General features: G+C 36.2%; 1 protein-coding gene across 3 annotated transcripts in view; it reads right to left on the reverse strand.

Annotated features, from left to right (window-relative positions):
• The window catches only part of septin7a (septin 7a), a 44343-nt gene that overhangs the window by 6998 nt on the left and 20666 nt on the right, over positions 1–16679 (reverse strand). For all 3 annotated transcript variants that reach the window (XM_088929740.1, XM_088929741.1, XM_088929743.1), the window contains 5 exons: positions 7490–7590; positions 7016–7150; positions 5553–5670; positions 4701–4793; positions 3996–4092 (listed from right to left, as the gene is read on the reverse strand). In XM_088929740.1, the coding sequence (XP_088785866.1) occupies positions 3996–4092; positions 4701–4793; positions 5553–5670; positions 7016–7150; positions 7490–7590 (544 nt within the window). The remainder of the gene's footprint in view (positions 1–3995; positions 4093–4700; positions 4794–5552; positions 5671–7015; positions 7151–7489; positions 7591–16679) is intronic.

A 16679-nucleotide genomic window follows, 5' to 3' on the forward strand; every position in this document is an offset into this window, starting at 1 on the left:
TAACAGCAATTAAAAGTAGACTGAATTCCAGAGCCCAAAGTTCATCTCAGGGTGCTGCATTTAAAAAAACAATACTTAAAATACCCTGCAGGGGGAGACAAGGTCACTCTTTTGAAATATGGAAGAATGACCTCTAACAAATCTCATCAGATTAGACTCTGTGGAACACCAATATTTATGAATACTACAGCAGTGGACAATGCCCAGTTTGTGTTATATAGTCAATAACTCAACCATGGCACCTAGGCTCGGTCCAGCTAAACAAACTGCAAAAATCAGTCCATAATTTTAGTGCTAAATAACAATAACATACAAAAGGAGGATTTAAAACTTTCCCGTTAGTTACAAATTATACTAAGGGTTATACTCAGGGTTACTTTTTAAATACCGATTAGACATAAGAGAAAGTGTAACTATAATTCTGTTACTGTAAAAATTCTAAATCTAGAAAATGTCGTATATTTTTACAAGGACAGTCTTGTACTGCACCTGACTTCAGTAAAAATGAAAGTAAAGTTTTTGGTTATGTTAGAGTGCTAATGCCATTACGCAAGTTCTGCTTTCACACCACAAATCGTGTGGCTAGTGTGGCTAAAATGTTAAAAAGAAAATAAAAGCATGAACAACACTCAATGTCAGTAGTAAAAAATGTTCTTTTGATTGGAAAGAGTCTCTGTGAGCTAAATGCAGAAAAAGTAAAACAAAAGAAATCAGTAATGTTATCTTTTGCAAGGACAAAAGTATTTTTTTCCCTCTGTTTAGAACAACCTTCTCAACCCCAAATTTATCATCTAAACCTGGAATATATGCTTATGTTTGTATTTTTTAAAGAGTCCTTTTGTGCTGTACGAGTCAGGGAAGACAGTAGATGTGTGGTATGATATCTAGGGTATTTTCAGCTAAAACACAGAAAGGGATGGAAGTATAACCAATATTCCTTAGAAAAAAATGTAAGTTTCTTTTCATGAATGAAGGAATGTATGGTCATGTCTGAAGAATTCAGAGCCTGTCACATCTAAAGGCAAAATACCTTGACATCTGGGGGACAGCCTTTATCTCAAGATGAATGCCAGATTCCACAAAACTAAGAAAAAAACCCTTGTATTTAAACACACTGAAAGTATTACAGTAAAAAAGCTTAATATACATAAAAACGTGATCAGGTGTGGTTGTGTTTTTTTAAAGACTTATAATTGCATCTTATTGTTATATAAAGTTAAAGGTCTTATGTGTTGGACAGTACATCACCACTGTTTCTCAAATAAAGTATGATCATTCAAACAAATGGCATTAAATATTGCAAGACATTCATATGCTTATATTGTATTGATATTTTCTACTTCTATTTTAATGTTTATTCATTATTAAAAATAATGAACTACAGACTACAGGCCAGGGATAACATCCCAATTTGTGCCCATGTTAATTGTAAAATGCAGGCTCCCTGCTACATGTAACTTTATAATGACAACAGAACCCAATTCACAACATGATTGCAATGTTGACTTTGTTTATTCAGTTTTAAAATGTGCTGCAGAAAATGCATCAGCTCTGTTTCTTAATCAGTCACATGGAAAGATAGAGAGAGACTTTATTTTGCATGTTTTCATAACCCTGAATACAAATGAGAATTGAGAATGAGAATTATATCCAGACAGTTTCAGGATGGTCTAAGCTCACAGACACTTCCATCAGAGAACGTCAGAGAAATCATAAGGTGCTTACTGGCTCTATGGAGATGGGTGAAGAGAAAGCCACTTAACTGAGGACCATATGAGTAACAGAAATGTAGTATAAATAAAGCATTAGAAAGAAATCAAAATAGTTTAAAAGCTTGATTAAAGAAGAGTGGAAAACTGATTAAATAGGTCATGTTGAGACCGTGGAACGCACTAGAGAAATCAAAAAGAATATTCAATTTATGTCACCTACTAGGAAAAAAACAGCAGAATAAAGACTAATAACTACAGTTTGGCAAGTTTTCTTCAATACAGACAGTATGAAGGCTACTTTACTATCTTTAGCCTCAAACTGTATGAAACTGAATTCTAAAATAAATGATGGATATTAATGAGACACAAATCTCTTTAAGTGAGGTAGTTATAACGTTACATAGATCTGATTATTAATATGGGAAAAACATTACCACTGTTATGTACATTCGAGTGCAATATCCCACAATGAGATATACATAGTTACAGTTACAAACTTAAAATGGACTTGATACCTCTCTCTGCAAAGATACAAGCTCAATTAATATTTGGAATTATCACAGTATCTTCTAGAGATGAAGGAACGGGAATCTAGGTGCGGGTGGTCATTCGCCAAATTAATGTAAAAACAGAACTGTGGCAGAAAATCTGAGAGTTTTGCCATCCGCCAGTTTTCTCTTTCTAGTTTGTCACAGCCTGTTTTTACAGTATGTCAGCACTATGCAAGCTTCCTGTCTGATACATACTTCAAAGCACAGTCACATCCTGTGAAAGATTTTAAAATTAACGATAGTTTTGGTCTCCTGTCAATAGGAAATAACCTTAAAGATCACAATTCTTTTTTTCCCCCCACTTGTCTTTAATAACGGACTTAACCACAAGTCTATGGAGAATACGAGGGGACTAGAAGCTAATTCATACTAGGGATGCTTTTTTGACATTCAATGTTTTTTATGGTCTATTGAACTGAAAGTTATTATCAGTAACATTCAACTGAGAGTAATCAATGTATGAAATGAAATGCAATTCAATTTTGTATTTGTGGAACAATTTATAATGTTTGTAAATGAGGAATGCTTATATAATGTATCCCAAATATTGCCCCTAGTTATGTGCATATAATAAAGAGATGCTACAAAAATAATCATATCGAGGTCCTGACTCTCGGTGGTCATTAAAAATCCCAGGGTGTTTCTCGAAAAGAGTAGGGGTGTAACCCTGGCGTCCTGGCCAAATTTCCCATTGGCCCTTACCAATCACTGCCTCCTAATAATCCCCCTCTATGAATTGGCTACATTACTCTGCTCTCCTCCCCACTGATAGCTGATGTGTGGTGAGTGTTCTGGTGCACTCTGGCTGCCATCACATCATCCATGTGGGTGCTATACATTGGTGGTGGGGGAGGGGAGTCCCCATTACCTGTAAAAAGCTTTGAGTGGAGTGTCCAGAAAAGCGCTATGTAAGTGTAAGCAATTAGTATTATTATTAATTATCATATCATCATTATCCTGTAAAGGTTATCTCTCTGTGGGATTTTGCATTGAAAAAGTTAAATAACAGATCAGGCAGTCTTTTATTTGGAAGAAGCTCTACTAATTTAAAGTAACAATTACAGTTCCTTCTTAAATTCCTCATGAAAACCAAACCTTTTCTATAAAAACCATTGTTAATGGCAAATCTGATATAGAAAGGGGAGTATTCAGAAAGTTATCTATTACGGTACAGCTATAAAAATTGAAGGGAGTTGTGTGTATTTAAATTGATTCTGCTACAGAGACTGACGTCTGGTTACAGAAGTAAACATTTTATGAAGATTCACAAGATGGGGCTGGAAAATGTGGTTTGCATAACATAAACCACATGTACATCTCTACTGAATAAGGCAAACTGGTGAGAATCTCACGCTGGGAAACAGACTGAATATGCACTGAGGTTTTATAGAAGATAAGAATACGGGATGAAATATGCAAAAGGACACCTTATTATTGGAATAATAACCTCAAAAATTAATCAGTAAATCTTAAATGTGGGAATGCCACTTGCTAACATAAGAATCAGGTAAGGCAAATGCTACTTTTGCATAATCCCACCAAGCCTTAGGTTGAACAATGTATACATGCAGTAAATATAGTCAGTGTAAACCCAATTTCATACTGAATAATCAGAATTCTTACTAAAAACTAAATTTTATGTTTGAATGTTTGAAACAGCTATTTTAAAGAAAAAGTACATTAGTCGAGAACCAAAATAGAAGACTCGCATTTTCAAATTTTGTTGCCCTACCTTCAGCAACTCCCCAAGGATACTGTCTTCCTCGCACTCGTTTTCCATTGACTTCTATTATAGTATTGCTGCCTACTACTGCCAGTGGTAAACGGTCCTGTGGAGACATGATGAAGGGGTAATACCACCTGTACTTCCTGATCTTTAAACCTATAATTTGCTAGAAAGTCATTTAGCACATTAAGTAGATCAGAACAGAGATCGGTTACATTCTCATTGTGCGCTAATATTCATCGAATCTTAATTCTGAACAGAAAGCCAAACTAGTCATCAAAGAAACATTTTCAGAAATATATTTGGAAATTTTTAGAATTCTTTCACATCCCTGGTATTTCCTGCACTTAAAAAACACTCCGAAAGAAAAACACCAATAGCTGCAAATTACAGCTGTGTCATGCCAGCGTATGGCACTATACAGTCTGAAGTAAAATACTAAGGAAAAAGAATTTGTAGCAGTAAAGTTCTCCTGTGGTTTTGGTTTAAATGGCTGCATTGACCAACATAAACTAACAGCTTCAAGGTCAGGCACATCTTATTGACTCAACAGTGCTGTATTCCAATAATCTGTATGCAACATGGCTGTGGAACTGTGATGTGATGGATCACATGTTTGCTTGTCTTCATTCAGCTTCATTCTCACTGACAGCAATGGAAACCACTTGGCTCAGCTCTTTATTTTAGCCAGCTAAAAAAAAAAAACATTACCTTGATCTTTTTAACTAACTTGTTCTCCTCCTCGTCATCCGTCTCTGGAAACTCATAGATTTTAATTTTGTGCTCTTGAATTTCTCTCATTATCTAGCAGAGAAATGAGATGGGAGGGTAAAACTTATTAAAATAATGCAATGACTCTGGAAAACTCTGACTATCACATGCACATATAAAGAGTTTTTTAAACCGACCTCACTATCTTGTATACACGTGTAAAACAAATGTCATCACAAAGAAACATTCAGCAGACTTTAATGAATATTTTAAACATTGCAAACCTGTATTCCAAGGAACTGCTTTTTCTGGTTTGTCAGCTACTTAACATTCAGTCTAACTGCTGTTTTCTGAAATCACCACAGCTATTCTGTTTTTGCTGGCCCTGTTATCAACTTAGCTTTTCTTACTGTTAAGTATTTTTAAATTACCAGTTGTAATTCACAGTACTAAAAGTGTTGAAAACATCTTTATGTCTAAAATCACTCAAACTGTAATTTTCTTAATGTTACACCCTCTGCTGAAAACAATTTTGAACAGCAGCATGTTCAAGAACAGAAACATGCGGAGGTTCCCCATCAGTTTTTCCAGCATAAAGGCAGTGAAGTGAAGATATATGTAATCGGTACTAGACTAGAATCTTACTGCGTTTTCAAGACGCTGATAGAAGGCATTGCTGTTCATAAACCTAGCAAATAATCACACAAAGAAGAAACTTCAACAGGTTAGTTTGTTCTGTGTACAGGAAGCAAATGGATTAAGATCTGTTTCAAAGAATCAGCTACTTGACTGTCTAAAATACATACAGAAAAAAATATGTATACATGTATTGCCAAGGTTCTCCATTCTCACCTGTTTCTTAAACTGTTGGCATTCCTCTGGTGTGAGTGTATCAGCTTTGGCAATGAGGGGGATTATATTCACTTTTTCATGTAACCGTTTCATGAACTCGATATCCAAAGGTTTTAGCCTGCAAAAGAAACCAGATTGTTTGAATTACGTATACAATATCATTTAACTAGAAAAACAGTAGGAGGTTTATTATTAGGCTAGTTCACCATAAGATGATGTATAAAACCACAGGGATGTTAAAATACAACATTTTGGCCAGCTGAGCCTTCCACCTCTGCAAAGAATATGTACTTTAGAGTGCAAGGCAATATTCTGTTATCAAAGATCACACAAAATTATGACTTTCAATTTGGCATCTGATTTGCCCAATCTACGGCTAGACACGTTGCGAACAGAGGTTCCCTACTTGCGATTTTTTGCATTTTTTTTTTGACAAGGTGTGAATAATATTGACAAAACAGAAAAACATCTATACTTTTCCTATAACCTGAAGTACATGCTTCCCTACATTGCAGAACGATATCCAAGAAGCAAACTGCATAGAAACCAACAAGACTCTGAAGGAGCAGCTTGAGTAGGATCCGGTAAAATATCAAAACTGTTTTTGCGAAACAAACTCTTAGGTCAAAGTCGAGATCTTTGTTTCACATTCTTCTGCTGGATAGTAAATGCTTGTTGTACAACATTTTAAGTGTCAAATAAAACAAATGTGTCTTCTCAACTAAATAGCCAAACAGATAAGAAATGGTAAACTTCAACAAGATATATTACAATTGTCATTTAATGATTACATATATCAGACAGACTGAAGGGGTAATTGTTACACAAACAATGCCCAACAGAGATGTTTTGTAATCTCTTAGCAAACAGCTAGCAGTTTTCTTGATGTGCCTCTGATTGGGAGTCAAACCATTTGGAAACTCCTATGTAATAACCTTTGCAATGCAAAATACATAACACTACACTATAAATATTGACTGGATGTACAAACCATTGCAAAATGGTAATAAGTGACAATCAATTTGATAATCAAATCAATTACAAATAAAAATAGCTTTGTACTTTATTAGCAAGTCTATACTTGAATGTCAAAGTGCCATAGTTTTTAATTCAATTTAAGGATTTTTTATCCTTAAATAATTTTGGTTTTTTTGTTTTAACAGAGGAGCTGTGCACATATTTGATTTTTATAACATTTAAAACTAAATATTATGCATGATATACCAACCAGAGTAAGCATGTCCGATAAACCAAGAATAATAAAGACAACTGTCAAGTCCAACACTCAGAAAAACTAAAAACACAACCTATTTTAAAGGTGTAACAGACTTTCAACTAGAAATGCTTCATTAAGTTATGTCATGGGACTTTCTGCAGAACACCTCCCTCTTTGACATTCATCACCAAGGCAATAAAATCAGTACTACATGAACACAGAAAGAACAAAAACACGCCATACTAACCCATGACCTGAAGGTGCAATGAAGTACAAACAGCAATGCACTCTGTTGTCTGGCATCTGGCGTCTGTTCACACGAGACTCTGCATTGAGATAATCCTCAAACTTGCTATCGATGTGATCAATGACTGGCTGCCAGCTGCAACAAGACATACATTGTCATCTGCTTATTTTAATTTACAGGGAAAAAAAGTGACAAAAACAAAAAAGGGCTTTAAAAAAACATAAGGCCGACGTGAACAGAGCAGTCAAGACCTGAAAACAGACAATAGAGGAACAAGTGTAGAATAATGCAAGGCTGAAGAAAAGTAAATACCTGTGTAATCATAATCAGTTCACAATAATAGCAGTTTAACTATTTAAAGAATCTAATTTTGCTGTTAAGCAAGCCAAATATTTTACACCTCTCAATACTGCTCTTGCTGTATGAATGGATGTGTTAAATGCAGCACATTTTTGCCTGCATGCATGGTCTTACCAGTTACTATTGTCGACAGCATCTCCAAATCCAGGTGTATCTACTATTGTAAGAAGCAACTGGACTCCGCCTTCTTTTATTAAAACCTTGGACTGTTCAACCTAGAGGGGAAAAAAAAACAACCAAGTTTAGAAACAGTCTTACAACTAGAAAATGCAAGCAGTTTTGAAGCTTTCCAGGCGTGCCCTTACCTACTTTTACATGGTCAGTGACTTGAGAGCAAACTAGAAATGATACCTGCCAAGTGGGGAATTCAATGGCTGAACAGAAGAGCTTCTGAAGAGCGTATGGTGATCGGCTGTGAGTATTTGCCACAACATGTGAGGTACAAGTCTGAGGCAGGATTCGGTGTGATGAAACCCGCCAAGCTGGGAGTGCAGCCATTCCCACGAAGATGATGTTCAAAGGGTTAGTGAACACAGGTCAGACTACACATTGCTCTCATTGTCTCAAAACCCTGTATTTTGTCATAAATGTAATGGCTTGTCTGACCCAGCACAACACCACCGTTCCACTACATGGAAGTGTAATAAGGAAAATAAACTGAACATCAAATGTCTAGAGACAGGGAATTTGCATCAGTTCTCCTTATTTTCTGGAAACACACTTACTGCATTAATAATGCAAACATGATTCATTTTTATCACACAAAAAGAGGGCTAAGACCTACACAGAGAAACGGATTATAAAGGAGTTTTAACATTTCAAAGCAAGTTCAAAAGTGCAACATTTTAATTTTAAAATAAGTTGTGAAAATCCAGACATTCATGTTTTGTTATACAGTGCATTGCAAAAATATTCAAACCCTTCCAGTTTTCACGCTGAGCTGCTTGAAAGTTGGCAATCATGATTGCTTAAGCATTCAAACCTTTTGTTGAGGAAAATCTAAAGTAATGTAAGTGCACAGAATTACCTTAACGAGCCACGCAATTAGTTTAATGGCCTCTGTCTATGTGCAATAATAGTGGTTAACATGATTTCACAATACATCTCTGTAAGGTCTCTCAGTCAGGTAGGGAATTTCAAGCAAAGATTCAGCCACGACAACCAAGGAGCTTTCTGAATAAGGCAGGGATAATCTTGTTTAAAGGTGCAAATCAGTAGATTATGAAAATCTTTCAAAGTTGCTTAATATCACTTTGAGCATGGTGAAACAGATCATTAAGAAGCAGAAGCCACCCAGTCTACCTATACCAGGCAGACTCTCCAAACTGAGCAAGAAGAAAACTTGTTAGGGATGTTACTGTGAAGTCAATGGTAACTTTGAAATAGGCTGCCCAGTGGCTAAAAGGGGTAAAAATATGCAGAGGTCAACATGTATCCTGATCACTCCACATAGGAGGCATTTATGGAACTGAAAAAATATCCAAACGGTGTTTACAACAAAACATAACGGTCATAACAAAAAAAAATTGAACTTTATGGTGTAAATGCTAAAATATTACATCTGACACAAACCAAACAAAGTGCATTACTCAGTTAACAGCATCTCTACTGACAAGCATAATGGTGGCAATGTTACGTAAGAGTTCTGCTTTTCATCAGCAGGGACTGGGAAGCTTGTCAGGACTGGGAACACAAAGTACTGCAACCGGGAGCAAAGTTCTGCAAAACCGGCTTAGACGAAAACCTGCTTCAGATGTAAAATGGGACAAAAAAGCACCTTTTTAGCCAAAGCTTAACTGGAGTGACTTAAGAATAAAGTGAATGCCTCTGAGTGCCCATTTCAAAGCCATGACTTGAATTCTATCAAGAATAATAATAATAATAATTGCTTACACTTATATAGCACTTTCTGGACACCCCGCTCAAAGCGCTTTACAGGTAATGGGGACTCCCCTCCACCACCACCAATGTGCAGCCCCACCTGGATGATGCGACGGCAGCCATAGTGCGCCAGAGCGCTCACCACACACCAGCTATCAGTGGGGAGGAGAGCAGAGTAATGAAGCCAATTCACAGATGGGGATTATTAGGAGGCCATGACTGGTAAGGGCCAATGGGAAATTTGGCTGGGACACCGGGGTTACACCCCTACTCCTTTCGAGAAACACCCTGTTTCTGTGACAGAATCTGTAGAAAGACTTGAAAGCTACTGTCGCCATAGGAGGGGTCTGAATACTTTTGCAAGGCACTTCAACTTTATTAAGAAACATGCAATTTCATAACTTTTAAATGCTGTGTCATGTTTTAACCTTTACAGTTTGTGTAATTTGGCAATCATTGATGTTTCTACTCATATATGTGTGGTGCTTCGTGCTACAGATTTTAGTCTCCTGTCTAGACAGATGCAGTGAGAATATGCAAATGAATATGAATCAATACATTTATCTAAGTACAGACTTCTATAAACTTGTTGATATGCCATTGAGTTTGCTGAACAATGCACGGTTTATAGAATTGCTGGTATTGTAGTTTTAGCCAGATGCCTCCCTCCATTACTGCAAGGGAGTGCTACTATAGACGAACCACCAAATTAGTGTTGCTGGCTCTCAGAAATCCTGAACTCTCTGGTGTAGGAATTCAGAGGTCTGAATACTTGCAATGCAACGATGCAATCAACAGGATTTTTTTTAGTTTTCCCTAACATTTACAGTGTCTGAGCACTCAAACTTTGAATATCAAGTTTAAGAAGACATGCATGCATTATTTGGTCATTTCCTTCATAGGAAGGGTCTAGATATTTTTTCACTGAATTCACAGACACTAAACACTACAAATTTTAAAATGTGTTTTATTCCTAGAACTATGAAAAGATAATGTTTTATGTGAATCCCAGTGCTACATGCATTACATTTTTCTATGTGCTGTTTTGACTAAGAATGTAAAAATATTTTAATACTCTTGACCACCAGATAAAATGTTCTGAGAGCCAGCAATATTTGAATAAAGCCCTGAAGCAAAAAAAAGTACCACGTTTCTTAGCAATTTAGCAACCTAACAAAGCTTCTCAAGAGTGATATAACAACTTTACCACAGTAAATCATTATCCTATTGTCATCTGATTGTGACAATCATTCCAGTGTCATTTGATGGTAGCTCTATAGGTTTCAGGGAAAAAAACTTTTAGGAATAAAAAAAATCTTGAAATTTGGAAATGTACCAGTATCCTATATTTCAAATCAACCCAAGCTAAGACTTCACTATCCATTTTGCTCTGTTTATGAGGAAGGCTCTAGTTGCAGGAGCTTGTGGCAGAACACCTGTACACTCTTTGCCTGACTTGACAGAAATGCTCTCCCTTGTGTTGTGACAAGTTTACTGGGTGCTTTTGAAAATGGAGGAGCTCCCCATTGTAGCTATAATTCCCAAGAAACAGATGTAAATGATAAAAAGGTTGATGGTTTTTAGTTATTAAATAGCTATAATTTCAAATAGTTTAGAAACATTTAAAAATGGACAGCAAACAAAATCAGCGAGTTGATTCAGCTTACATACAGTAGACAAATGTTACCGTGTGGCATACACTGAGCTGACCAGGCTGAGCACCTTCTACACGGCTGCCAGCGAAACGCCAGAATTTCATCACACTGTGGCCAAACCGGGTGGCTCATGTTTTTATTTTCGCAGGCTGTGGGCTTGTTCTAAACTCAGAGGCCCAGTTTTCTCAGGGGAAGACAGCTGTTATTGTAGAGAGATGCTTATTCCCGCGACCAGGAACTTAGAATAAAAGTAAAACATCTGCTACTGCTTTTTGCATTACCACCCCCAGCCAGACATTTTATTCCTTTGTATTATAGATGAAAAAAAAAGTTAAAGAAAATTTTCATCAGAGATCAATGGTTCAGCAAGCTCTTTTATACACTATACTGGATGTTAAGAACTGTATAACATGTAATTTGACAAATATTAGACAACACTGCAGTTTAACCCTTAAAACCATTAAGAAAAAGTGTTTAGCAGTCAACTCAGACAAGATAATGATCAAGGCAAATCCATTCAAATTCCACAAGCATTGAACAAGCATTTTTTCCCAAAATGTTCAAAATTGAAGAGCTAAAGCCAATTACAAAGGCAAAAGGTGAGAAATCAAATATTTTGGCTGTAAATCATCAGTGTGAAAAAGAAATTCACTTAATGTCTTCTACATGGAATGCATACAAATCATTTTATGGGTGTGCATGACGGCACATGTTTAGCAACACCTGGTGCTGCTTGTGGTTAAATTCTCTCACTTATACTGTCTGCAGTTATTGTGACCTGGACAGCGCAGAGCACATTCAGGAATCCAAACATTCCGGCATAAATTCCCTTCTCCTCATTCATGTGACCTTTCGTATTGCACGGCTGCTTTCAAGGACAGATTCATGAAGAGGCCACAACCCTACCTGCCCCCACCCCAGAAAATACAACAGACTGATGCCGGTCAAAATAAAATGGGTCCTAGTTTTCCTCAACAGACTGATCTTTATAATTCACAATTCCCTAGGATTCCAAGAATAAAAATGAAAAGCTGACAGGTTTTTCCTGTCACAATTTTACTGTCTGTCCCATGTTCATTGCAAAATAAATGGCAGTGAGTTATGGTCATTTGCTATAGTATTTCAGCATACTAACATGCATGGAATCTGACACTTGGAAAACACAGTTAACACAGGGACTCCTACACTGATCCTATAATATATCACATTATAATTAGAATGGTGTAAACATGATTGATGCAAAGTGTGTACTGCTCCAAACAGGTTAAACCTAAAATAAAATCAGATTTGCTTTCTAAATGTGACAGTAGAACATTATAGTAAACTGCTCAGTTTTGACATTACATATCTGCTCACATTTTCTGAGTTAAGAAAATACTACTTTATTTTTTTCTTCAAACTGCAATGCTATTATAATCTTGACTGCAGGAAATGCATTAATTTCTTGACAACATATTATTTGCCTTTATTCTAATTTTCTACAATATACCAACGTGGTTTTTATATCATTTATGCTATCAATTCTTGCTTCTATTGGCAGAGCTTTTAATATATACTCTGAAAACAATCAGTGATGACCACAATTAAAAGAATTATGAACTCCTAAAACAGCTAGGAGGACTAGTCTTCCTTAGAAGGCCTTTGCACCACAGTTCATTGCCACAGAATATCATGACCTCTTAAAATTTTCTAAAGGCCTTTAATGTAATGTAAATCTGAACAGCACAACTTTCACCTTCCAAGCTATTTCAAAACATTTAGGGATACAAAAACTGCAAAGAGAGATTCAATTATACAATTAATGCTTTTTAAAAACTTACAAACTTGTAGCAGTGGAAACTTTTTACAGCTCTCTCTCTAAATACTATAAATCTTCACAAAAGAAACAAGCACATTTAAAAGCCTAAGATGATACTAGATTGCATGGATTTTTAATAAATAAACATTACTACTACTCCCCACATAAAACCGAAGACTTAATTTATGCTGAACACCTGGCTTGACTACAGCTCAACAGAAAGAATGGTTGAAAGCTTTTTAATCACTTAATCCTGAATAAATCTGAAACTAGAATATGTATAGTACCTACTGGACCCCTTTCTTACGCAAATTACTAATTAGATTCATGCAGTAAGTTGAAAATTAGGTAGCTCTGACTTGAAGTGCAAGTAAAAACACGTACAGTATAAGGCTGTCCCATCAAGTAACTATGTTGTGAAACCAGAAATTTGAAGTTCAACTTCAGTGTTATTGTACAACACTGAGACCCCTTCAAAATGAAAAGAGCTTTAACAGTCAAACGAAAACTAATTCACCACTACGATAAGAAATTCTGACAAATAGTCCCAGTACATCTTATTATATAATTTATATACAATCAAATTATGATTTATTTAGACCATGGAACTTTCTTGTTTATACATGAACTTTATAGCATGGTTTCATGCCCCAGGAAGCCTGTTAGATCACTGACTATATCCTATAGTGGATGCCTGGCTCAATCTTCACCTACAGTAAACTTTATTACATTATTGTAGTGTATATATTTCCTTGTTAGGGAAACACAATGACAGGGAATTTTAATATTTGTTGTAAAAACAGGTTGCATGCAATGAAGATCACACATCAATTTTCCATGGGATTGTCTGCAATTATACATTTAACCTTCTGCTCCCTGCATTTCTCAAGAAGCCCGAGACACAGAAATATGGCTTTAAGAGCTGAGAGCACGGTCAGAGATTTTATAAAACCAAATCAACTGCCCAAATAAAAGACCCAGTGTGAAAGAATAATGCTTTAATTAACTCCACCAATGGCAGAACTTAGATGCCTGTTTCTAACTTCCCAAAGCCATTTGTGAAAACCCATAATGTGACAGGGGTGGACAGACACCAGTGAAAAATCATGCTAATCTGATATTATTCAGGAAGTATGAAACAGGCATTAGGGTAACACCCTTACACAACTAGCAATTAAAGTAGTCACCACTGGCGGCATTCAAATAAAACCATGCATTCTGGGAAGATAAAGCACTTTTCTGTAGTTCATTAAATAAAATCCAAGGCAGACAATCTATTTTAACTCAACGTCTGCCTCATCCAGAAGCCAGCACTGCTACCGCACCGCCGGAGCACCGAGTCTGTTAATTCCGAGGAAGTTCCAATTTTCTATTTAATCTACTTTGTACAGAAAGGTTAATGGATGGAGCTTTTAAGTGATTGAAAACAGCATTCAAAAACAAAGGGAGGCAGGGAGTTTTAACAGGATGTGGTACTTCCAATATGACTGAAGTGAGTATTCAAGACAAGTCGGTCAAGACCAACTGGGGTCAGAATTACTTTACCAGTAATAAAAGAAAGATGGATTGCTTACATCTTTCCTACTACAAACTTCAAAGCCCTAACTAGACCAAAACCAACACCTTTTATCCTCTCAGACAGCTGCCCACTGCCGGCGCTGTATTTTGTCTTTGGTCTTAAGAATGGTTCCATCCCATTTGGTAGTAGCCAAGATCAAGTAGCTTGATCCAAGATGATCATCCGGCCATTTCTTGAAAGATTACAGGGCTTAGACTTCCATATCATGGCTGTGTAGTTTGTTTTTTACTTCAGTTACCCTCTTGTGTCAAGAAGAGCCTCCTGTTCATAGTTTTAAATGCACTTCCATTCAGTTTACACTTGTGACCTCTGGTTCACGTTTCACTGTTGATACTGAAAAAGACCAGCGGATTGACTGTCAATGCCCTTGAATGGCCTCCTGGTGCATGGTTTTCAAGACTAAACGGGTTCGGTCTTTTCAGCCTGTCAGCGTACTAGGAAATTCTACTACAGTGTATTCTTAGCAGTGAGAATATTTTCAGTAATGTAGGAAATTCTTTAGACTACAAAATGTACCTTGTTTCTCTTTCCTGGTCTGATCCTAGATGAACAATCTTATTCAGGGTACAGCATGTCATTTTGATCACTGTTACCTGAAGGAAATCTTAGAAGCATGTTGGACAATTATTCAATTTAAATTGCACCCAATTCTATCCTTTCAACTTGCTTTTTCTATTGCTTTCCCACATTGGCGAAATGCATCCTTTTCTGTTAATTAGCCTCTTCGAGATTCATGCATTTCACATTTTGCATTTATAGTTTGTTATTGCTACTGCTATGTAATCTTCAGTTCCTCTGGATATTATGTGTCAACTGCCAGGTGTTTGCCCAGTCTTGAAATTAAGCTAAATCTTTTTTAATGTAATTTCTTGCTTCAAACAGTATTTGCTGATCCTCAGTGTTTTCTGGGATCATCTACAAACTTGACTCTTATCAAACCTATAACAGAATCTAGATCATTGTCCTAAACTAGCAAGAACAGTGGTCCTAGTATAAACATTTGTAGTACTCCATTAATTATATCACCGTAATTTGAGTTTTTACCCCATTTTCTACCCATCAACCAACTTCCAATCCAAACACACATTTCTCTAAATGCCTACTGCATGTAATTTGAGAATCGTATATGAGGGACTTTACCAAAAGCTTTCTGAAAATCTAAATACAGGTAGTGCTTGATTTATATGTTGGAAGCATTCCTGAAAAATGCTGTGTATTTTAAAAAAGCATGAATTCAAAACTCATTCCACAGAAGAATGCTATAAAAGTGTTAGGGTGTGTTCTGGAGTTCACTTCTCATGAAAGATCTGAATTGCTAAAAAAACACAGATATTTGCGCAAGACATTTAAACAGCTTATAAAAGGCCTTCTATAACTAAAAATGTTTTAATGCTGATTAAGGTCATGTAAAATGTGAAGGCAGAACTGTTAGAAGGTGAACTTTATAAAAAATAAACGAATCAATAGCCCATAGATGCATCAACCACTCCATCAAGTTTCCTGTTTTCCAATTGCTATCAAGCATGTTAAAGTGACAAACTAATTTGTCCTAAATTAAGAAACTGCTCAAATTATAAGCACTTAAACTGAGAACTAGCTGTATACCTTATCATATTCTCTACATGTATTAATTCCCGTTGCTGCTTGTTCAAGAACTCAAAGTTACAGTAGTTAAGCCCTATACCTTGTAAATCTAAGCTGTGTCCTAGGCTCTTATTTCCCTACAGACGATCCTGACATTGAGTTCTAATTATTCCCATAAAGTTACATGTAATAGAAGTCAGACTTATTGATCTATAATTACTTGGTAAGGATTTGACACTCTTTACCTCTTCACGAATGGACACTACATTAGCAAATCTCCAGTCCAAGTATAGTTATCCTGTCTGGAGTGACTGTTGGAAGAGTTGTTTCAATAGCTTTTAAAAACACCCAGTTGAAGCTCAATTGATAGGATACCATCAGACCCCTGGAAAATTATCTTGGGTATTTCTAGTATCCTAGGTAAGTCTCTCTCTTCTATGTTAACACTATTTAATACATAACCTGGTTCTGCAGTCTTGAGGAATGTAGTGTATTTCTATCTTACTGAACACTAGTGAAATAATGAGTACAATTCTTTTTCACTGTCCAGAATTTTCCTGTTATTGCTCTGGATACATTTCACTTAATTCTTCAAGGTCCTTTTGTTGTTGTAGAACTAAAAGACTTATTTTACCGTCAATTTCATTTTATACCCGTGTTGCCAATTCAGTGTGCTGCTTTTTTAATTGGACTCTGTGGCTTGTTTTATAATTTTATAAAGCGTGATCCTTTCCTGTATCTGTCTAATAACCAAGAACTTTAATGGCTTGAGGACAATATTCAGGCTCCAAAGCTTGGCTTGAATAC

This window comes from Atractosteus spatula, chromosome 12 (assembly GCF_055471065.1).
Source record: "Atractosteus spatula isolate fAtrSpa1 chromosome 12, fAtrSpa1.hap1, whole genome shotgun sequence".
NCBI classification, from domain to species: domain Eukaryota; kingdom Metazoa; phylum Chordata; class Actinopteri; order Semionotiformes; family Lepisosteidae; genus Atractosteus; species Atractosteus spatula.